General features: G+C 40.9%; 1 protein-coding gene across 1 annotated transcript in view; it reads left to right on the top strand.

Moving 5' to 3' along the window:
• The window catches only part of SEMA5A (semaphorin 5A), a 349,482-nt gene that overhangs the window by 158,567 nt on the left and 167,034 nt on the right, over positions 1-23,881 (top strand). The window contains exon 5 of the mRNA XM_082652404.1: positions 19,605-19,667. Within this exon, the coding sequence (XP_082508530.1) occupies positions 19,605-19,667 (63 nt within the window). The remainder of the gene's footprint in view (positions 1-19,604; positions 19,668-23,881) is intronic.

Below are 23,881 nucleotides of genomic sequence, written 5' to 3'. Positions count from 1 at the left end.
GCCACGGCCAGCACCACTGCCCGCCGCTGAAGGTCCTAGTGCCGGGCTTCAGAATCGCTAGGGCTGCCTTGTGGCTCACGTCGGGGGAGGAAGAAGGTAGGGGGCTTCATTTTTTCTAAACATTATTCACTGACCTCATTTGTTCCAAGGAGAAATTATAATCCATTTTTTAGAGCCATACAGAGTCCGAGTCCCTAATATAAACCACACAATTTGTGCTGGAGCTGTCTGTTTTGATGAACATTTGTAGATATGACACAGAAGCTTTTATTTCATTTGATTTGCTTTCAGTGTAACTTCATTTGGTAGGAAAAAAAGACATACATATTATATATATATAGTTTGCCAGGTATGTTGAGCTTTACTCTTTCCTGTTATAATAATTGTGTGGCTCTTTCTCCAGTGTAATAGTACATGCACCATGTATCCTATTGAAAGCAAAAAGTGAGCTGATTTTCATCTGTAGAGCAATCTGAATGTCTTACTACAGGCTGCTATGAGGAAGTTATAGAGATGACAGCTAAGAAGTTTTCTCTGTGTTTTTTACCTTGCAAAGGAGTCATTCTCTGATGCAAATACTCTTGCCAGATGCAAAACTCTTCAGGGCCAGGTGGTGATGGCCACCACCCTGGTTATGCCACACCCACTCAATGGGCAGCAAATCCATCAGTACAAGAATGAGCTTTCCAATGCCTAATGAAGACAGAAGATCCCAGGCCCAGCTACTACTGACTTACTTTGCCCTAGAGTTAATAGAGAGCTTCACATCCATCTCTTCACATCTTACAACAATCTAATGAAACAAGAAAAACAGGGATTATTATTCCCATTATATAGATGTGCAAAATGATTTGCCTAAACTTCACACTCATCTTAAACCTATGGTCTTGAAACAAGGTCACGTGATAACAAATGCAATGAGGTTTTTTGCCTTAAAATTGTTACCTTCCAGGGGCTTCCCTGATGGTCCAGTGGTTAAGATTCCATGCTTCCACTGGAGGGGGCACGGGTTTGATCCCTGGTTGGGGAATGAAGATCCCACGTGCCACCCCAAAACAAAATTTTGTCTTCTGTTCGGAAAGTTTCTAAAGGCAAAGTCATTGTGCCTTCCTGAACTCCTAGATTCATTTTTTCTTGCAATATTTTCTTATCAGGATGTCCTATGTGGCAGGCAGACTTCTGAGTGCAGGGAGTAAAGGGGTGAGCCAGAGAGAAGGACTTTCTTCTCTTAGAAATTTGATAACCATTGGAGACAAACATTTACTCAATTGATAGTTAAGGAAAGTATTAGACAATCAAATGCAGTGATACAATTGGTAGTGTCTGTGGGGCTCTGTAGATAAGGTGGTCGGGAAAAGCCCACCCTTAGAAAGCGATGTTTGAGGTAATGTCTGAATGATGGGGAATCAGGCAGAGGTGAGGGGAGGAGATTTCTGGAAAGGGAGACCAGCAGATCCAAGGGACCAGAAGAGGGCATGACCTTGGTGAGCCAAAGGAATGTAAAAAGTTTCGAGTTACTGATTTCTAGTGGTCAAGGGGCAGAGGAATGGTGTCACATGGTCAGAGAAGTGGTGGTAAAATCTCATGAAGTGTGTGAACAAGGCCAGGGACTCTGGGTTTTATTTTAAGTGCAGTGGAAAGCCACAGGAAGGTATTCAATATGGTCTAATTTTCATATTAAGAAGATACTTTTTGTTGAGGTGTAGAGAAGGGGTTATAACGGGGCAAGGTTGGAGGAAGAACACCAATCAGGAAATTGTTGCAGCAGTTTAGACATGAGATACTGGTAAAGAAATGGATGGGTTGATATCTTTTTATATCTGTTACAGTCAATAGGATTTGCTGGTGGCTTGGATGTTGGCAATGAGGAAACAAAAGGAATCAAGGATGGCTCATATATTTTTTACTCGAGCAACTGAGTGGGTAGTGATATGGGAACACGGTGGGGAGAAACAATTTGGGACACACTGAAGGAAACCATGCATGGTGATTTGGATACATTCAGCTGGAGACCCCCTTTGATTATCCCATGGGATATATCCAAGAGAGGGTTAGAAGAATGAATAGTTCCTGGAAATGGATGAGGGTTAGAAGAATGAATACTTCCTGGCAATGGATAGGAATGGAGAGACATTGTACTGATGGTTTTCACCATCATGGGACCAGGTCATCGTCCTCAAGAAGGAAAGATGAGAGTGCCAGGCAGATGCCAGGGGCAGGCCACCATTTGGAGGGAACACAGCAGAGGAAGAACCGAAAAAGGAAGCTGAGAAGAAGCAACTAGTGAATGAAGAAGACAGCCTTGACAATAAGAGTCAAAGAGCGTGGGGAGAAGGTGGTTCTAGAAGAAGAGAGATCAAGTCTCTAATGCTTTTGAGAAGTCATTAACAAAACGCTTAGACAGTCAACTGCTGTGATGGACGCTTCACTCTGTTCTGTGGAAGAACAACCTGCACTGAGTTTTCTTCATCCTAATGTCACCGTGCTCTGGCCATGCGTCTTTGTGTTCCAGTAACTCATCTCTCACTCTGAACAAGAGTGTTTCACACAAGGGTCTTGGTTTATCCTCAGTTATAACGGTAATACGATCGGCAGCTGGGCATGGACCCTGCCTGTTAATCAGCATGTAGAATGCAGATTCGTGATTGTGTGAGCTATTGCAACTTCTTGTTCCATTCCCTTCCCAGAAAAGAACAAAACAACAGCCAAATCACAACCTCTGAGCCACTCATATCACTATAGCCCCTGTGTTCCCCAGCAAAGACAATATAAAGCTCAAAATAAACGTTTTTTCTTTACCTCCAATTCAGCTTCCTTCCTGAACAATAGAATACTTTTTCATAGCACCACCACCATTTGAATGCAGCACCTCAAACTGATCTCCGACAACAGACTCAAGACGTTCTGTCCACAGCACTCGATGTCTGTGGTGTTTCCCATCTCCGTTGTGGAGCCTGTACTTGTACATTCTGCCCACTTCTACACCTGATTCTGCCTTATTCAGGCTTCTTGAATTTGGCCTCTTCGCTTTATCCCCCATGGGCTTAAACTAAGTAATGTTCTTTCATGAGTTGTTTTCTGTTTTCTCATTTTTTTCAATCTGTTTTCCTCAGTCAATTTCTGAACTGCTTATCTGATCATATTCCTGACTTCGGTCAGTTGTTTGCAATGCTCCGGGCCTTAGTTTCCCCTGCCTCATACTGTGATTAATGTCTTAATGTAGGTAAACTATTATATTACTTTCCTACTTAAACCCCTTAAATGTAAACGTGTCTGTTTTCAAACTGCATCATCTAAGAAACTTCACGGTCTGAATTTTCTCCCTTTCCAGCATCAAAGCCTGCTGGTCCCCGCCGTCCCTCAGGGCCTTCAGCCGTACAGCGTTCTTGCAGTTCCCTGACCGTGAGATGCCTTTTCACTTCTCACAGACCTTACACATGCTGTTGCCTTGTTCCCAGGTAGCATCTGCCCCTTTCCTTTACCCGAGGAGCCTCCCTTTTTCCTCCAACCCTGCTCAGATGTGAGCCTGGCTGAGCTTCTTCGTGTGACGCTCCATTTCCTCTACCCAGTGTCTTCCTTTCTCCATGCTTTCCCAGGGTACACTTTTACTTCCCAAGTTGCGTTATAATCACTCTTGACTTTTCTGTCACCTCTGCTAGGCTCGGAATTCCTAAAATGCAGGAGGGTTTGGAAAGGAGCCCGTTGGATCCCAAATTTTGTCACAGACAGAATATTCTTTGTCAGTAAAATATTAGATAAATAAGTTTACAAGTTGTAAACTGGGTTAGGTAGAAATATGACTGGATAGTTAACATTGCCTGTCTGGGGGAGGGGTGTGTTCTTGGCATAGAACTAATTACAAATGATTAAGGGTTACACAGGACTTTTATCCATATTTCCTGTTTCACGAGTTCATTCATATTAAACACAGACAAGCCTCAAGGACCGTCCTTAGTGTTGTTAAGCATCAGAAGAGAAAGTTTGCTTTGCCGTCTTAGGACTATTATGCAATGATAACTTTGTTTATCACTGATGTAATGGCAACGTAAAACCTTCGTCCTGAAGCTAAGAGCTTCTCCCTCCTGAGACTCATCACTGTTTAAAGGAAAAGCCAGAACTGACAGAGAAGCCCTAGGGATGAAATGTAGAAACGCCCAGGGTCGGATATCTAGAAAAGGTGAAATTCTGAGGTTTTATAGGCCACATTTGGACTTACTGCATCCATGTTTTAAATAGATTCGATTTAAATTGGGTAATTAAGCATTATATGTTGGTCGAATCACCCAGATTGTGTATTAACATGAACACAAATCTAACCAATGACAAATGACATTTGTCAGACCACCATAGAAGGTAAACCAATCAAAATGGTTATAAATAGATGGAAAAGGTCTTTGAATATGCAAAGAAAAATGATGAACACGCTCGGACAGAGATAGTTCTCAAAACCAGATATCATTTCTAAATTTAAAAAGCAATTAAATATTTTATCATTGCTATTTGAATGTATGTGTACGTGGCTTGAATTTCACAGCTACAATAATCCTAAGAAAATAATTAAGAGACCTAATTATCCATCATCATAATCCATTAGACCAGTTTCCCTTGGGTGAGAGCACATATAGACGTGTACGGGAAAGAGTGATCCTGTTTGGAAAAACAAGTAAGAAAAAGCAGCTTCGCTTAATTATTCAGCCCAATCAGACCTGTAGGCCTCAGGAAATGAGGAGGGTACCTCTGTTAGCATCACTTATTTCAGGGACGTTAGGGCTGTTTTAGGGTATGATTGTGCTAGAAAATACTAACTTTAGAGCCAGTGCTTTGCTACAGCCTGTGTGATGGCTTCCGGAGGAAGGTTTGGCTTCCCCCTTTAATGGTGGCAGGGTTGACAACCTGGGAACCATTTAGGAAGACTCTGCAGGGCTGGGTCCTTTGGTAAGAGGACAGCAAGGGGAATCTTGAGACTGTTTGGACACGAGGAAGAGTGACATTCTAGGAGAGACCGGTTCGGCCAGCTCCCAGCGGGTATAAGCACCCAGGAGTGCCCCAGGCCCTGTGGTTCCTTGGGATTATAGACACACTTATCCTCTCATATATGCTCTGTGTCTTACCTTGAATATTATTTCAAATGAGTTTGAACAATTCAACAGAATTGCAGAGTGATAGACTATTCTCAATTAAATGGATTTCTGTGTTCTCCGTGCCCTTTCAGAGCTCAGAGGGGACGGGCAGGGGGATGCTTGCCAACGCGTTCAAATGAATGAGTATGTATGGTACGGAGTCAACGCTGAAACTAGGAATGGTCTTGTCAAAGTCTCAGTAAAGGCGGAGTGAACAGGCATCATCTCTTCAACCAAATCATTTTATTTCCCGTTTTCCCACCAAGAGCCTTTCTTCTTTTTATTACAAAGAGAAAGCAACACATTTTATTTCCTCTGAAAAGTTCAAAGCAAGCAAACTCCATCTTTGCCTAGGACTCTGGTGAGGCAGAAAGGCATCAGGAATCTGGGCGGTCCTAGTTCCCTACTCTCTAAAGCAAGGGACCATAGCCCATGGGCGGACGTCAGAGATGCTAAAGCCAGGTGGCCTGGGCGCAAATCCCAGGTCATCTGCTTAATAGCTTGGAGAACTTTGTACGTCGTTTACCTTTTGATCTACTATGTAGGATGAACTTAATACTAGTGCCTGCTTCATGTGACTATGGTGAGGGAACAGCAGACATCATCCCCATCAGGAATTCTAGAATATTTTCCCCAATATATCTTTCTGGCAGGTATTTGAGGGTGTCTTACTGTCACTCATTGTCTGATTCCTGGTTTCTGCTGTTGTATTGCTCCTCTTGTAACATTGTGTCAGCTCCAGATTGACTGACAGCTTTCTGCATACATGTTTGTCTGTTGGGTCTGGCTGAACTCACTATGCTGATTCAAAAGGTCAGCAGTAATGAATTCGTTCAAAATCACAACTTGAAAAATCAGTCAGGCCCAAATTGTTCCCTAAAAATGGCATTAAATTTCCTCTGGTGATATTGAGAATTTTAATAATTGAAATCCAAGTATACCTGAAACTCCAGCGTGAATTCTGAATTGGGCTGATTAGGAAGTGAATACATATTTCACTTTTTAATAGCATGTTTCTTTCTCAGAATTTTCCACATATGTGACCATCTAAGAGAAATCTTCCTAACAGACGTGAAAGCTGAATCTTTTCTATTGTATTTTCCTTATTTTTTCCACTTACAAATTTCAACTCCTTGAGCTTTATTAAATGTCCTGTAAGTCAAGGGTTATAAGTTTTCCCTCATTTTTCATTTCCGTTTGTGTCATTTTTTTTTTATATCATCTCACTTGCTTATCTCAGGATGCAGAATTCTAAGCAAATAAGTCACTGTGTGACTTTGAAAGAGAATTTCTTTTACTGAACTACTATGAATTCCTATAATGTTAGTGACACCTTTCACTTGATGAATATGGTTTGCTTTTCTGGTTGTTGTTGTTTTTGCTTGAGGTGGTTTTGAAAAACCAGAATTTATTACCAATGAACTAAAGCATGTTTGATTCAAAAGTATGATGATCAAAGCGTCCTATGAATTTGGTTTTTTGTCAACTACGTTGCGATCTTGATAGTAGATTTACGGCTCTATTATGTTTTACTTCAAACGGCATTGTAAATGTAGTGTAATTTTTCTGAGACGGGGGTTACTTGTGGGGTTGAAAGAAGGCAGTCCAGAATTGTGTACAGTGCTTAGCCCAGACCTAGCCAGAGGAGTGGGTGGAATCAGTTTCATAGTGTAGTTTAGACAGCTTTGAGCTACTGACGTCCACCAGTTGTCTGGCCAGGTGAGTGGGCATCTCCCTCCCTCACATCTACTTTTTCAACAGGCAGTGCTCTTCCCACGACTAGGTGGCTGGTCACTCAACACTTCTTCTGTATCCCATTGTCCCTGCTTATTTCAGGCCCTTGACATCTGCCCACTGGCTGCCTGCAGTGGCCTCTATGCCAATCTCCTGTTCACCTACCTCGCTCCTTTCCAGGCCTTGTCACATCCCCAGGGACTTCTTTCTCTATTACTGATCTCACCATGCCAACATCTCGCTTAACATCTTATCTGTGGCTTCTTGTAGTTCAGGAAAAATATCTGAACTCCTTGGCATGGTTCGTGAGGCCTGTCCTGAGCTGCATCCAACTCAAAAAGCCACGGCCCTCTCTGTTCCCCGCCCCAGGGACTCAGGTCCTCACACAGACACACACTTTCTTCCCATTGCAGGCCTTCATAATAGCCGATTCCTCCCCTTTTCATGAACATCCACTGTCAGTTCCTTCACAGTCGAGCTCAAGCCTTGCCGTCCTGGGAAACTTCCCTTGATTCATCCCTAACCACACCTGGGTCAGGTGCTTTCAGCGCTCCCCAAACCACTGCAAGTATCCCCCCAACAGACCTTGCATAACGGAAACTGCATCTTTCCTATGTACAGAGACCAACTCAGGTGTCTGGCAGAAACATGGAGGTGAATTTCTTCACCTGATGACGTTAAAATCATTTGTGTGTGTGTGTGTGTGTGTGTGTGTGTGTGCGCGCGCGCATGCGTGTGCACACAGCACATATGAGTAATTCATGTGTAATTATGTCTGCATTCATTTTTCTATGGCTGCTGTAACAAATTAACACAAACTTGGGGAATTAAACCAACAGAAATTTATTCTCTCACAGTTCTAGAGGCCAGGAGTTCAAAATGATTGTTATGGAGCTAAAATCAAGGTGTCTCCTGGGCCGCGCTCTCTCTGGAGGTTCTAGGGGAGAATCTCTTCTTTGCCTTTTCTAGATTCTGGTGGCTGCGTGCCTTCAATCTCAGCCTCATGGTCACATTGCCTGTTTCTTGCTGTTTGTCAAATGTGCCTCTGCCTCCCTCATAAGGAAGCATTTGTATTTAGGACCCACCTGAATAATACAGGATAATTTCCCCATCTCAAGATCCTTAATTTAATTTAATTTAACATCTGCAAAGTTCCTTTTTGCCCTGCAAAGTGGCATTCATTGGTTCCAGGGAATACCATATGAATATCTTTTGCAGGGGCCATTATTCAAATCTACCGACAAGGCCCCACCCCAAGACATACACGAATTTGTGTTTGTGGATGCTACTCAGAGCCATAGAGATCAAAATCAGATTCCTTCACACAAAATTGGGTAAAGTTGCGACACCTGGCAATTAATCACCAACTCAGGCTAATCACAGAGCAAAAGATCTACTGAGAACAGATGGAAAGGGGTAAAGGGGAACTGAGTGATGTTTATCTCAAGTTATTGTAAAATTATAACAAAAATATCCATTTTCAATCCAAATATCGTAGACATTGCATATGTCAGAAAAATCACCAGCTCTCATTCTGATACTTGAAGCACTTTTGGCCTTGTTTACGAGATAGAGCTCTTTCTCGTCAAAGACTTTAGTAACAGTTATGATAATATTCCCCCTGGCACATAAATAAACTGATTATACTATAGAAGAGAGACAAATTCTTGAAGAAATAAATGGCAAAATCACACATTGCTGTTGGATGCTAAATTATTTATTTGATTGCGTAAGTTCAAGCAGGTATTCATAAAATTATGAGACTGTTAAATATTAACTGGGAAGTGAATATATCAATAATGTTCATTAAGTTCTCCTTTAACATTGTGGTAATATTATAAATAATGTTTCTTGAACAGAAGTATATCACCCTGTTACACATTTTATGTAAAATAAGAGAGAAATGAAACTGCCCATATTATAAACCACAAAACACATTTTAATGTTCATTTCTCTCAGCTGCAAACTGAAATTTATGGAACTGATGCTGAATAAGGCTGCTAAAAAGGGTTTTCCATATATCTTGTGATCTGGCAAATAGATCAATATGTTCTGAAGTTGAAGTAAAGTCCATCTTTGTAGTGGTAGGGTGCCTCTCAGGAAGCAAATGTTTATAGCGTGAATAATAAAATTATGAGTGGTTCGGTTAGTATAAAATAACTCCCCAGTAAGGACCCATAATCTGGCCTTTATAAGTACTTCAGTGAATCTAGTAACGCATTCTAACTCAGAACCATGGAGAAAAGGAATCGGGTGTGAAGTATTGTTTGTTTTCATGAAGCTAGTTTCAAAAAATGATAGAAAATATTGATGGAAAAATTAAAAACAAACCCATATATTTACATTTATGTTGACTCTTAAGGTCACAGTTCAGGTAGAATGCCTTCATTAGGACTTAGCCACAATACAATATAGGACCCAAACTGATGAACCCAATAAAAGTGACCTTATGCTTCCAGCGAGAGAAACCTAGCACACACCATCACAAATGTGTCTTGAAAAGACAAAACTATTTTTTAACGTCAATCAAATAAAACTCTAAGTTTTATAAGACACATAAATAAAACTCTAAGAATTACAGGGGTCTACATCTTTATTTGCCACATCTTCATGTTGTGGTTGCTGAAGTCTTTTTCTACGTCTGTTTCATGTTGCCTCAAAATAACAACCTTGGTCCTTCATGTTATTTGTGAGATACAGTTCCTTTTGAATCTTTTAACTGTATTCCTAAATAAAATCTTGTTGTATGGCTGGGAAACTCATTTCTGTATCAGGGCCAGAATTGTTTCTCTTCAGTTTCCCGATGGATCTGAAATGTGACTGCCAGTAGTCAAGAGCTCTACATAAGAATGCTTTGGTCAAAGCCATACTACAAATTTAGCTTTGTGAGGACACTTCCAACACAACATTAATGACACAAAATTGTTTACCCTTCCAGTCGATTGAGGTCCTACAGAGCATCCCATGCCAATATGCTGCTCCTCCTATATTTTTACTTTTTATTTTACAAGACCTCTTGTCATTGTCCTGTAAAGTCTTCAAGTAGTGTTAAAAAGCTCATCTTGGTCTGATATTTTTCATGACTATATAATCAATTTATTCCTTTCAGGGTACTTCTTTGCATGTGCAGAATAAATGTTACATTAGCTACAATGTCTAATTTTAATTCAGTTATTATACATATATTTAATTTCTAGTGAACATGACAATTTTTGTTGAACATAACAAATTTTGTGATGTTTGAATTGCATCATCCGGGTGATGGAGGACATAATTGTATGTTTGAAAACTTGGCATTAGAAGCAACAGTTTTCAGACATTTGGGTAATATTCAGCTAGGGAGCTTGTCCTTGAGAAGTCAGTCCACTCTGACTTCAACACTTTTATCCCATGCTTGATTGATTTTATATACAAACACTTTAGCAAATTTATGTATAAAAATACTAGTCATTTCTCTAGTAATTAGATGCTTTTGCCTACATTGAGGCTAACAAATTGGACAATATGCCATTTTTCAAACCAAACCCTCTTGGATGCATGAAAATAATTTCTTTGAAACTAAGAGCAGCTGCTCTGACTAGGCTTACCTTCCAGCAACGCTTTCATTGATGGCAACATTTTGGAAGGATAACAGTTGTTTGGTGTATCAGTGTCTGACAATCATAATTCTAACTATTACACCAGATATTATAATGTCCTTTGATACCGGCCTCTTTCCTAATGCAAGTTTTTTTTTCACAAAATCATCTAGAGGGGCTCGCTGATGTTCAGGAGTAGGGTTATTAGAACTCATTTTCTGTTATTTTGTTTTTTCTCCATCCTCAGGTTCATTCCAAGCACTTTAAATTGCTTATAAAAGATGCTTGTTCCTTAGAACCAAATATGCTTCCTGGAGCCCCACATGTCTATAGATGCTAAGGGATTTTATGCATGGCATATGTTTTAATTCCACTATTTAAAAAGTCATTATATTAATTTTTTTTTTTTTTTTTTGCTGTATGTGGGCCTCTCACTGTTGTGGCCTCTCCCGTTGCGGAGCACAGGCTCTGGACGCGCAGGGTCAGCGGCCATGGCTCACGGGCCCAGCCGCTCCGCGGCATGTGGTATCTTCCCAGACCGGGGCACGAACCCGTGTCCCCTGCATCGGCAGGTGGACTCTCAACCACTGCACCACCAGGGAAGCCCCATATACAAAATTTTAAGGCATTGGCGGTCCTCAGTGAAGCAACTTTTATTGTATATTACCTGGATAACCTGATATTGTAGAGCAGGGAATAAATTGCTGTCATTTCAAATTCTACTCCAAATTAACTGAGATTCCAAGGTGACCTTGTTTAACACTACTTAATTTGTATACGTCAGTATTATTTCAAAAGTAAGCGGCTGAAATGACTGGATGCTGAGAGTGCTATGACTCAGTGGTCACTGGACCTCACATTTTTTAAATGATTTAATGCTATCCTCTTGCATTATATTTATAACAAGAATTTAGTACATACCGCTTTTGCATTCTTTTATATGAGATTAGGCATAAGAATTTACTTAACAAAATGGGTCTTCTGCAGAAAAAGTGTGGAAATCCGTGCTCTAGTGCTCTAGTGGATTCTGCACCCACCTTGGTGTTCCTCTTCCTGTTGTCAGGATGCAGGGAAGGGTTTGGAAGAGGAATCCTTACAGGGCACTGGCCGCAGAAGCGCAGGGCACGGTAGTCATGCCCAGCCAGCACAAGGGCTCCAAAGCCTCACCTGTCCCTTCCACTTGGGGGCACCTGGAGCCACTTGCAAGGCTGCGCGTGGAGAGCATTCTATACCCATGCATTTATTCAGCAAGTGGATTGTTGAACAACTGAGTTCTTGTGTGTGAAGCATTGTTCTAGGCCCTGGGGACATAGAAGTGAACCAAAAGGACAAGATGCTTGTCCAAGTGGAAGTCACCTTCTAGTCGGGGGTGGGGAGAGCAATTGCCATTTGTCCTACATAATTATATAGGCCCCAGTGAAGAGGTAACGCTTGAGCAAAGACATGCAGGAGGCACAGGCATTAGCCGGGTGTGGGTCCCAGAAAATGGGACTAGCTGGTGCACAAGCCCCAGGGAACAGGTCTGCCTTGTCTGAGGATAAGACCAGGGTGTGGGAGTGAGGGTACTAGGAAATCAGAGAGAGAGAAAATAAGTGGCTCGACTTCACAGAACATTCCAGATGGCTCTGACTTTTACTCCAGGTGAATGAAGGGCCCCTGGAGGGCTGTGGCAGAGAGGGGATGGTATCTCAACATCCGTTTTAAAAGCACAACGTTGCGCTGTGTCAAGAGCAGACCGTGTTCTCATATTCAAGTTGTGTAATTTCACAAAATCAACCTAAGGTTTTTATATCATACCCTGGCCATACAGTTATTAACTCTAGAATTTCATTATATGAATCATGTCCCCTTTAAAATCAATAGTAGGACCATGAACGGGTCCAGAGGCTTTAAAAATGAATACATTCCATGACAGGGGAATCGATGGCTTTTATGATTAATTAATATTTACTGAATGCCTACAGCTCTGACCTTAGATGTGCACACACTTCTGTGCTTTTGGTATATATTTTTCTAAATTGTGGGAAAAAGAAAGAAAGAAACTGTGACAATCAGTAATGAAGGTCACTTACTTTGACAATTTCAGTGAAGGGAGAGTGGTTTAGAGCCCAGGCTTCCCGCCAGGTTACCAAATTTGAATCTTGGTGCCCCACTTACTATTTTTGTGGCTTTTGGAAAGTGGCTTAGCCACTGTCCTCATCCGGAATATTACCGTAATGGTATTTTCCACACAAAATTATAGAGAGACTTATACATGAGGTAAACGTATAGAAAGCACCTAGCGCTGTGGTTAGCACATAACCAAAGTCTTACGAAATGTTACCAGTGTTTTGGTAAGATTTGGAAGCTAATTTGCAGCAGAGCAATGGCCCTCAGTGTGCTATCAATTGTCAGTTTCAGAATTCGTTACGTCACGACGTCTGGCTGTCTGTACTGTGTTGAATGGGATCCCTCCAAAATTCATGCTCACCTGGACTCTCAGAATGTGACCTTTTTAGGAAACAGAGTCTTTGCAGGTGTAATTAGTTAAGATAAGGTTTTACTGAATTGAATGGGCCCTAATTCAAATACCAACGTTTTCATAAGAAGAGGGACATTTGGACAGAGACACACAGGGGAAACACCATGTAACGACAGAGGTGAGGACTGCAGTGATGCTTCTATAAGCCGAGGAAGGTCAATGATGGCCGGCAGCTACCAGAGGCTGGGAGAGGCCAGGAAGGGATTCTTCTCCCTTGGAGATTCCAGAAGGAATCTACTCTGGCTGACTTTAGACTTCTAGCCTTGAGAACTGTGAGAAAACAAATGTACATTGTTTAAAGCCCCCCAGTTTGCAGTGCTTTGTTACAAAGCCCCTAGGAATCTAATACATTGTCTGCTCAATTAAAAAAAAAAAAAAAAACAGCCCTCAATTTAAAAAGCCCAATTAGAAAACAAAAAGCCCCAATGAGTGTTTCACAGGTTGGCAGCTCCACCCGGCAGTGATCAAAGGAAGTTTGATGTGGTATCATTCTGTGGAAGAAAATCTTGGGCTTTGATATAAGGATTTAAAAAATAGTTATAACACATATTTATGGGACTGTCTGAGGTTAGATGTTTCTCTAATGTTGGATGACTTCAGTTTTGTAAGAATCAAAAAACAGTAGTTAAAAAACAAATGCTGGAGAGGATGTGGAGAAAAGGGAACCCTCTTGCACTGTTGGTGGGAATGTAAATTGATGCAGCCACTATGGAGAACAGTATGGAGGTTCCTTAAAAAACTAAAAATAGAACTACCATAAGACCCAGCAGTCCCACTACTGGGCATATACCCTGAGAAAACCATAATTCAAAAAGAGTTATGTACCACAATGTTCATTGCAGCTCTATTTACAATAGCCAGGACATGGAAGCAACCTAAGTGTCCATCACCAGATGAATGGATAAAGAAGATGTGGCACATATATACAATGGAATATTACTCAGCCATAAAAAGGAATGAAACTGCGTTATTTGTAGTGAGATGGATGGACCTAGAGTCTATCATACAGAGTGAAGTAAGTCAGAAAGAGAAAAATAAATACCGTGTGCTAACACATATATACAGAATCTAAAAGAAAAAAAAATGGTTATGAAGAACCTAGGGGCAGAACAGGAATAAAGATGCAGACGTAGAGAATGGACTTGAGGACATGGGGAGGGGGAAGGGTAAGCTGGGACGAAGTCAGAGAGTAACACTGACATATGAACACTACCAAATGTAAAATAGATAGCTAGTGGGAAACAGCCACATAGCACAGCGAGATCAGCTCAGTGCTTTGTGACCACCTAGAGGGGTGGGATAGGGAGGGTGGGAGGGAGATGCAAGAGGGAGGAGTTATGGGGATATATGTATACATATAGCTGATTTACTTTGTTATAAAGCAGAAACTAACACACCATTGTAAAGCAATTATACTCCAATAAAGATGTTAAAAACAAAAACCAAAAAACAGTAGTTAGAAGATATGATGAAAGTCCCCTTCCACTTCTCTGATTTGGAGGCCACCAGTAAGAATGAAATGGACTTGCCTATATTTGCCATGGGCATAAGTGCAGGGGTATGGCAAATTGATATTAAAAGTGAACGGATACACCAAATATCTGCTAAGGAGTAAAGGCAGAGAGGCAAGCTGGACAAATCCGTCCAAAGTGACTCAACTCTACCCCTTTATGTCTTGCGGGACCTTAGTTCCCCGACCACCAGGGATCGAACCAGGGCCCCAGCAGTGGAAGCGTGGAGTCCTAACCACTGGACCGTCAGGGAATTCCCAAGTGCCACTTGTTTTGAACCCATCATCTGTGACCACTAAAAGCCATTAGCAAAGAAGATGCCTTTGCTTAAGGATAACTAGATTGACACTTGAGTCAGGTCACATAAAAATCACAGTTGTTTCAAGTTCTGACTCGTTTGCACTCTGCTTCTCTTTTGAACACATACAGTCTCACATTCCCCGGCAATTTGTTTATAATCGCCATGACAATTTAACATTCTCCAGCATTTCACAGAAATCCATACCATAAGAATATGAATGCAAACATATTAAAGAAAAGCCCTCAGGTGGTTGTTAATTTTTGGCACTGTGTAATTAAACTAGTTTTTTTTTTTTTTAATGTTATCTTTTGCCAGTATCTAATTAGCAAAGCCATCTGCTGAAAGAGTACTGGTCCATCTGCCTAGAATGTTGTTCTCTTCATTTTTATGAAAAGTATCTGCCTTTGCTGGTCCCTGTCTAATTAACTTCTCTCGCTGCAGAATGTGATAATACACAACTTTGTTTATATACTTCCGAGAACTGTGGATTTATATGTATGTAACTCGATCATAAAAGGAGCCAATCTTTTTCTTTCTCACATCTGATTTACTCCTGAGATCCCAGCTCTGTTTATCATAACCTGAGCAAATGTGTGCACACAACAGGGAGATGTATGCTGTGTCATGAAGCAGTAGGTGCTTCCATAGATCCCCAGGGTTTCAGCAGGTGTCAAATGATTTTCTGTAAACCTACTCACTTTCCTTCTAGGTCTGTCCATAGCACTGTCAATTCCTGAAAGTTGATGATGTTGTAAGTTCCAGTGTCCCACTGGATTCTGAGATGAACGTGGCTACTGCAACAATGAAAATGACCACAGATGCATTCTCAGATTTAGCATGATGTTATCTAGGCTGATGGAATTCACTTATATTTTATTGTAGACTAATACCTGATGTGTGCAAACATTATCTGTATGTGTGTTTTTCCTTCTATCACTCATTATCTATCAGTGTCTTGCACTTAGTAGGTATTTAATGAATATTTATTAAGTGAAAGAGAGAATGGTGAGTGCATTTGTGTAAAGCAACACCTCTGCAAATTATTGAATAGCACAGATGTTATTTCTAACTATGTACAGACAAAAAAAAGCTGTGCCACAAACAGGAAACTCTGTGTCTTTTATTTTATTTATTTATTTATTTATTTATTTACTTTGGCGGTACGCGGTCCTCTTACTGTTGTGGCCTCTCCCGTTGCGGAGCACAGGCTCTGGACACGCAGGCTCAGCGGCCATGGCTCACGGGCCCAGCCGCTCCGCAGCATGTGGGATCTTCCTGGACTGGGGCACGAACCCGTGTTCCCCACATTGGCAGGCAGACTCTCAACCACTGTGCCACCAGGGAAGCCCTGAAACTCTGTGTCTTTTAAAACGTTGATGTTTCAAACTCATTGCCTTTGGATATCCAAGTAACCACATTATCGCTGCTACGTGTCTGCTGTTGAAAAATATAATGAAGGAGATAATAAAGTAAATACAGAATGGGGTAGTGAATTATGATTCCTTTTCTCTACTAGGCTCTGGTGCAATAGAAAAAGACAAGAGATGACAAAAATTAAAGATTTAATCCCCAGGATAGAAGATCATGAGTGTTGCATTGAGATCTGAAATGTAGAATGTGGAACCCCTTAGCCTTTGTTTTTTTGGGGTTTTTTTGCGTGTGTGTGCGGTACGCGGGCCTCTCACTGCTGTGGCCTCTCCCGTTGCGGAGCACAGGCTCCGGACGCGCAGGCTCAGCGGCCATGGCTCACGGGCCCAGCCGCTCTGTGGCATGTGGGATCTTCCTGGACCGGGGCACGAACCTGTGTCCCCTGCATCGGCAGGTGGGCTCTCAACCACTGCGCCACCAGGGAAGCCCTAGCCTTCGTTTTGACTGTCATAAACATAGGTTTGGGTGGGGAGAAAAGTGTCTTAGAAGGAGTCAGCCAGAAAGATGGCTTCATAAATCAGCAGTGGGATTTGTTCCAAAATTATGATGCATGAAAGAATAACAACGAATCTCCTTTGATAATAGAACAAGAAGGCTGGATTAAAGAAGTTTAATTGATTAGAATACATCTTGTGGAATAAAGAAAAGTTGTGACCAGGTTAAAACATAATCTAATTCAAATGGAGTAATTGAGTAACTTTGAGAAATCTGGTACTGGAGAGTTCCATTGATATCCATATTTCTCTCTAGAGAAAGTGTTTTTCTCCATTGCTGCCAAGTGGTCAAATAGGTAAAATCTAGTTTGCTGAGTGAACAGACAGTAGGTGATTCGTCTGGAACACCCAGTTTTAGGCCAATCTTGAAAAGACACATTTTCCTACTCCATTGTTTTTCAAATTCTGTGACATCCAATCACATGTGTTCAGCTACAATAGGTAGTTCAGTTCCATTCTTAACATAATTTCCCTTTATCCTGCCTTCTAGTCAGGTAGAAAGTGAATCAACAGAAAAGCTATACAATCATAGTCTTTAATTAATTCTGGATTTGAACATTACTGGAAAGTTGATATACTGTAATAAAAATGCCTCAGGAAAGTAACTTTGCTACTTTTAATAACCGTCTTCAGAAAAATCTATAAGATTTTTCCTATTTTCTGTTGGCCTAATAAACTTGTGTGAGCAGTTGCTCTTTCTGGCGAAACTGGATAAAGCAATGAAATATCTTTGAGAGCTCTCACATTTTTTTCCTCTTACTATCCCCTTCCAATCCTTGGCCAGTGTTTATCTTGAAAATGCAAAGGTTACTTGGACATTAGGCAGACTTGGGAAGCTGATTGTTTGCCATTTCAGCAGAAGGATTTGAAGAATTTTGATGGCATCTGATAAATATTCTTCTTGTAACTCTGCCCCTTGCAGCTCTTGAGTTTACTGAAGGCAGCATTACTATTTAACTTTCAACAAAATCAGTAAACCAGTGAGAGCCACTAGGAATTCCTCTTTATCTAAATCATTTCACTTGATAATTTTCCTAGTAATTATAGAGCACACATTCCTCCTTGTGATATATAACTCTAAATCCTCTTGATGATACATAAAATCCAAGTTATTATGGGGTGTACTTTGCTAAAGAATGTATCATAGTGTATCAATTCTGTTTTGAGTTTAAGTAAGGGCGAAGGCATGGATATCTCTATTTAAATGAAAACAACAGAATGAGCTTTTATACAGGGATGTGCTAAAGGAAAGCTCCACTCAGAATAACAGCAGTGTGCTTGTTTTATCTGTGCTTCATGGGGATATATAATTATGCAACTGTACATGAAGTTCTTATCTCTTCTCTGGAGGTGTCATCACTTCTCATAAAAGTATTTGTCATTCTAGTAAGGAATTCAAGCCATTTGTTTGCATTAGATGCTAATTAGCTGTAACCTTATTGTTGCCACTAAACATTATGAACAGGAAAACATCACAGGAAGAATGAACAACTTCTCTTATCAGATGTTGACACAGACAAAAATCTCTAAGTCTGCACAAGGGAAAACAGTTATAGTATTGTTTCTGTTTGAAAGGCACTGAAGTGGTTCTCTCTTTTATACAAAAGAAAAGAACACTTTTCGTATGAATTCATATTTGCCAAGTAAGATAAGATGCAAGATGCAGCGTTTTATGTTTTAATCTCTGTTATGTAACATTCTTTGGAGAACAGTAGATATTAGATAATGGTGTTAATATGACTTTGTTATTCTCAGTTTAGGAGAATTAGCAAAAACCAAAAAACAAAAACCTTCTTTTTAGAAGTAAGAGTGAAGGCATTATTCTCTTTCATAATATTTGACATTAGTATTTTTTGGCTTCGTTTAGTTTATTGTGTAACAATAGTCCAAATTAAAAGCAAATTGTCCCTCGCTTCAATTTTTTCTGATAATGATTTAACTGGTTCTTCAGAAATCTTGAATTCTTCAGAAATCCAACTCTAATAGTAAGATAGAACATACTTGTAGTAACAGGTGGACAGAATGGAGAAAACATGTTTGCCCTATAAAAGTCCACATTCCATAAAATAATGGAAAAGATATATATCTCAGATACTTAGATCTTTTCAAAATATGATTCACAGTCTCAACATATTGGCCATTAATGTTTGCAGGTATCATTTCTTCCTGTGAAGTAGGTTCTGTATGTTACCTTAACTAATCACAGGTCCACTTGTGGGTTAGCATCAGATGTGAAAGAATGCATATCACACTGATCAGCGTGAGTTAGATTTGGAAAGTGAGGGAGAAAATTTAAAAGTCATGGCTCTAAGTATTTAGCCAGAGCTAATAACTGTATAAAAAATATTGGCATTGGGAGGAAGTAGTAGCTGGGCTTTTGCGTGAGCTGTTTATTTTATTGACTCTTCATCATTTATATATGTCTTTGGGGAGTAAGGATATGCAAAATCACTCTTGCTTCATTATCTGTGAATATTGGTAAATGACAGACGGTTAAACTAAGACATGCACCTCTAAATGAGAATGTAGATCATTTTGTTTCAAGGCTTCTCTTTTCAGCATCCTGTGAATCTCTTCTGTAGTTTTACTGAAATGAGTGTGTCTGTAATCAGTGAAGTAGTCACCAACTCAGGGCGTGTGCTTCTCTTATACTGACTAGTTTTAAAGCACGTTATTACTGCGCAAATGAAAATACTTAGGGGGTGAGTCCTTTAAAATGCTTCAATTTGAAAGCTCAGTATAAACCCACATGACTGAATTCCATGTTTTTGGTGTAAATTCTATGTTAGTATGAAAATGTTGGTGTCATGGTGTGCCCACCTTACCTAATCTGGTTACCGATACCTTATTATTTTTTTCCCTTTTACTCAGTCAAAGGCCTTTTATTCAGTTGTTGTCGTTTTGGTGTTTCCTATAGGCTGTGGAGTGGGAGTGTGATGAAGCAACCAAGAAGGCCTGTTACAGCAAAGGCAAGTCCCAGGTAAGGAAGATGCCATGATGGGTAGTCATCACCTTTGTGAGGGATAGTACGTGGAACGTTTAATATGAAGGCTATTCCCGCTTATGATGCCATGGAAACTGAAAAAAGAAGCAAGATTCAAAATATATGCACAGTCAGTTCTCAAGGTTTTAACACTGAAGCAAGATTAACAACAATCAGCTGTTAGGATTCAGAACATATGATCAGATATAATTTGCACTCCCAGTCATTAGAGTAAGATAAGAAATTAATTGGTTATGATGTCATTTCGAAAGATATGGGCTTGAATTTTGAAAATACTATTTTAATTTCCCCCAATCATATCTTACAGCTAACTCCAGAATGTAGCTATATGATAAATATAATTACTATATCAAAAATGATTTGAGGTTTTTTATAATTCATCTTAACATGTCTTTAAAATAAGTTCTCTCTCTCTCCATATGAAACCCTACATGGCCAAGTTCCTAAGGAAAGAGCAGATTACAGCTAACATTGGAAATACGTCTCTTGAGCTACTGTGCACATTGCAGGCCTACTTTCACACGACTGGTGGGCTTAGAAAGAGACATGAATCTATTTTCCAAGGAAGTCTGTTTCTGAGGAAATCCCACTGGATCATCTTGAGGAAGTGCTTCTGCAGCTGGTGCATAAGCTCATGATGTCTCATTCTGTTAGTGATCATCTCATACTTTATTGGAACGTGGGCCTTTCCGATGTGAATCACACTTTGGGTCACCGAGTAAAGCAGACTCACAGGGAGCAGCAAAGAGGGCTCACTGCACAAAGTGTGGTCCCAGGGCCAAGGGCTTGAGGAAAAATACAGCAAACGGAGAGGGCGCTGCTAAAAGATGCTTACACCACCTGTGTTTGTCCAAGAGGGTTACGCACTTTATTTTACCCAATTTCATTTTCTGTTTCTTTGTCTTTTAACTCAACAGTTTTGAGAGTCAGACATGGAGGCAGGTCTCAGCAAACTTAGTCATTGGCTTTCCCAAAACTAGGAAAGAGTTAGGAAGTAAAGAACTAGGCAGAAGGAAGGAGAGAAGGAAGAAAATGCGATCTTAGCTAGAGAAACACTTGGAGACATTTTACAAAAGCAGAAATTGATGAATGCTGTTTATTGAAAGATATCTAACCTCAGAAGGTACCTCTGAGATAAAGCATCAGAGGCACAAGAAGATTTAAAAGTGGCACCAGGTTCCAAAGAATCAGAATATCGTCTCTTAAGTTACCCCCCAAAATAAATAAATCAGTACATAGTAAATTTATTTACCTCTATAACAAATTCAGAGGAGTTTGTATAAATTATGTATGAAGCCTTTGAAAACGTTCTTCCTATTTGGTTTTTCCTCTCCTCCCTGTAACGCTTACAAGTTTGATATGACAGGTGGATTCCTGCCCTTTTTTTTGCTTCTCACTCATCTCGGAGCACAAGAAATTCTTCAAGTAAGACCCTCGTAGTGAGGAGTGAAAGCTGGGGAATCAGATCTGCCTCGGGGGGGAGGGTGGGAAAAACGACTTTCTTTCCTCTAGCAAGATCCACTGATGGGAAGCATTGGCCTCGCTCTCCAAGGTTCTCATGCCAACACTGATCCCTTTGTCTGGCGACATCAGTGCCCCCAGGGTCCCTGGGCACCGTCTGTGACCTCATTCTGCCCATGCTTTCTTCTCCCTTTTACTTTTCCTCTTTTCTCTCCTTTCTCTTCTTGTCTTCATCTTCCGCTGGTACTTTAGGGCTTCTTCCTCCCCTTCCTTCTTGCTGGTGCTGTGATACACCCACAAGCAGCACTATTCAGTTTTGGGAAACCCCGCCAAAATCTTTGTGGACACCTGCCTGTCTTAAGGCCTGTCTGAGGACATGTGTAGTTGGTAGCCCTGGGTCGGCGGGTGGCTGGGCCTCCCTTCCCTTCCGAGGCCCCATCTAACTGTTCCCCGCCCTGCCTCCCTCCCCCATCTCCCTGGACTTGTGTGTCCCCACTCCTCAGGGGTTCCTGCCTGACCTGTCCCACCCCACTCTGCATCACTTCTCAGTAGCCGTTTGTATTTCCTGGTCAGTCTGCGTTTTAGTTATTCAGCCCCCTCCCCTGAGCTGGGCCACATGAATTCTTGTTGAGCCCAGGACACAGCCTGTAGTGGCTGTTTGACTTCACTCCACTAAGGAGCGAGCAAACACGTAAGCCTTCATCTGGCTTCTGCCCTCACCACTCCTGATGCCGGAGCCACTTCTTGTGGTGGAGTCTGTCCTGGCCTCTACCTGCCACATGCCAGTCATTCCTTTCACCCATCATGACAACCAAGATCAACCAAGAATGTCTCCAGACATTGCTGGACAGTGACTTGGGTGAAAATCCCAGGCGTAATTCCCAAGATGGTATTGTATTGGCAACTTTTACATTGTCTATTTTGAATTTTGCTCTCCCTTTAAGAGTACTTTCATATTTCATCTAGATCACACTTATTTATTCATTTCAAGGGCTTTAAAAAAATGTCCTCTCTGTGGACTTCAGTCTCCTGTGTGTTAAAGGAAAACATTCAATTACTTAATCTAGCCAAGGTTTCTCCTGCTAATAGTCTATGAGTCTACAATTTTAAAACAATCCGTGTGGTAGCCTTATACTAGTAGATTATTACTCCTTGGGGTGAAAAGTTGCTTCTGCTGAATCAAAATTGTCCCATATTTTTCCTTAAGCTGTGATCATTGGTTGTTTGATGCTTAGAAATTAAGCAAGTAAAAACCAGAGAACACACAGGAAAGGCCATCTTTCATGCCTATTAGGAATATATCTTTGATTCACAGAAAGGACAGATCATTATTATACATAATTGAGGTTTCCTGATACACAGAAAGAAAATGAGCAAAACAAACATTGTCAAAGAAAATCGTACCTTTAAGTTCCACATGTTTCTGGTTTCAATGGGCTAAGAACAATGGCAAACCCCAGTAATTATAAATCGATTCAAACTGTGTTTGTGGATGGGATTTTTTTTTTTAAGATGAATGCGTTAAGACAGATGAAGATGAATTTCAAAGTGCCAATGTGAGAAAGAGAAATGGCATATTCTTTTAGGTTGCATGAAGTACACTGATAAACTCACAGACAGTTTTGAACAACCTACGCTTGGTTGAAATAGAATTCGGTTTTGTAGCAGAACCATGTGCGATGAAGTTCATGTGCACAAAATGATGTGATAGGTCTATGAAGGCAGCAGCCTAGGCAGCGCTGCTGGGCTGGTCCAGGGCTGGTGAGAGCAGAGGGACATCCAGGGCTCTTCATTTTCTGTTACTAGTTCCTTTCTCTTTTATAGCATCTCTGTGGCTTTCTTAAAGTGGCACCTGGCACAACAGCCATCAGAGACCCTGAGCCCAGCTCCTGGAACACAGAAGGGAAGGAAACAAACAGCTCCAAAGGTCTAGTCCCTGAATTCAGAATTCATTCAACCCCAATTTCCCTGTTCTGACATTTCAAGGAGGCAAATCAGGAGACATTTCCATAGAGTCCATTTGACTGAAATGTAACATCTCTTTGGGGGAGTGGAATTCAGATTTTCTTAGTAGCCCTGAGTTTAGAAATAAGAATTCAATTGTTTTCTATTTTTGTTGGCATTAGAGTAATATGGAAACTTACACACAAATTTACAAAGTTTCCCTTCTCCCTGAAATAGAGTAATGCAAAATGTGACATCTCAAAAATGTGAAAAATGCTAGCCATTTTGTCTGAACTCATTTTTTCCTACCCTAAGAAAAGTGGTCTGTGCTTCTCCACATAATGCCTTTTACTGCAGAGCCAAGAATGTGGAGCGTGGATGAGGCGCTGGGCCTTCAGGGGTGCGCCCACTCAGTCCTCTGGGGAGAGCATTCCTCCGAGGGCTGCAGAGGGGAGAAGAGAGAGGGCACATTTCCTCGTGTTCCCCATGTTGCTGGGACCGACACGGACATCATTTCACGTTCAGTCGATTAAAATGACCATTTAGGGAATCAACCTCAAGAAAATGTAGCCAGATCTTTGATTTGAGCCTGTGTAGCAGAGAAGGGAGGACGGAGACTGTCAATTCTTGGTGAGCTTTGAATTCTATTTTACTTAAAATTTTCAGCTCACATGGGAGAAAAGGGGTGACTTGACCTGAAATGGCTTAAACATCCTATCTATGAAAACAGGAGTGGGAAATCTGTGTTGTTTATGGATTCAAAAATGTTTCATAATAAAATCTGT

Source organism: Grampus griseus, assembly GCF_964374135.1.
Source record: "Grampus griseus genome assembly, chromosome: 3".
Lineage (NCBI taxonomy): Eukaryota > Metazoa > Chordata > Mammalia > Artiodactyla > Delphinidae > Grampus > Grampus griseus.
This window is presented reverse-complemented; position numbering and strand designations above follow the sequence as displayed.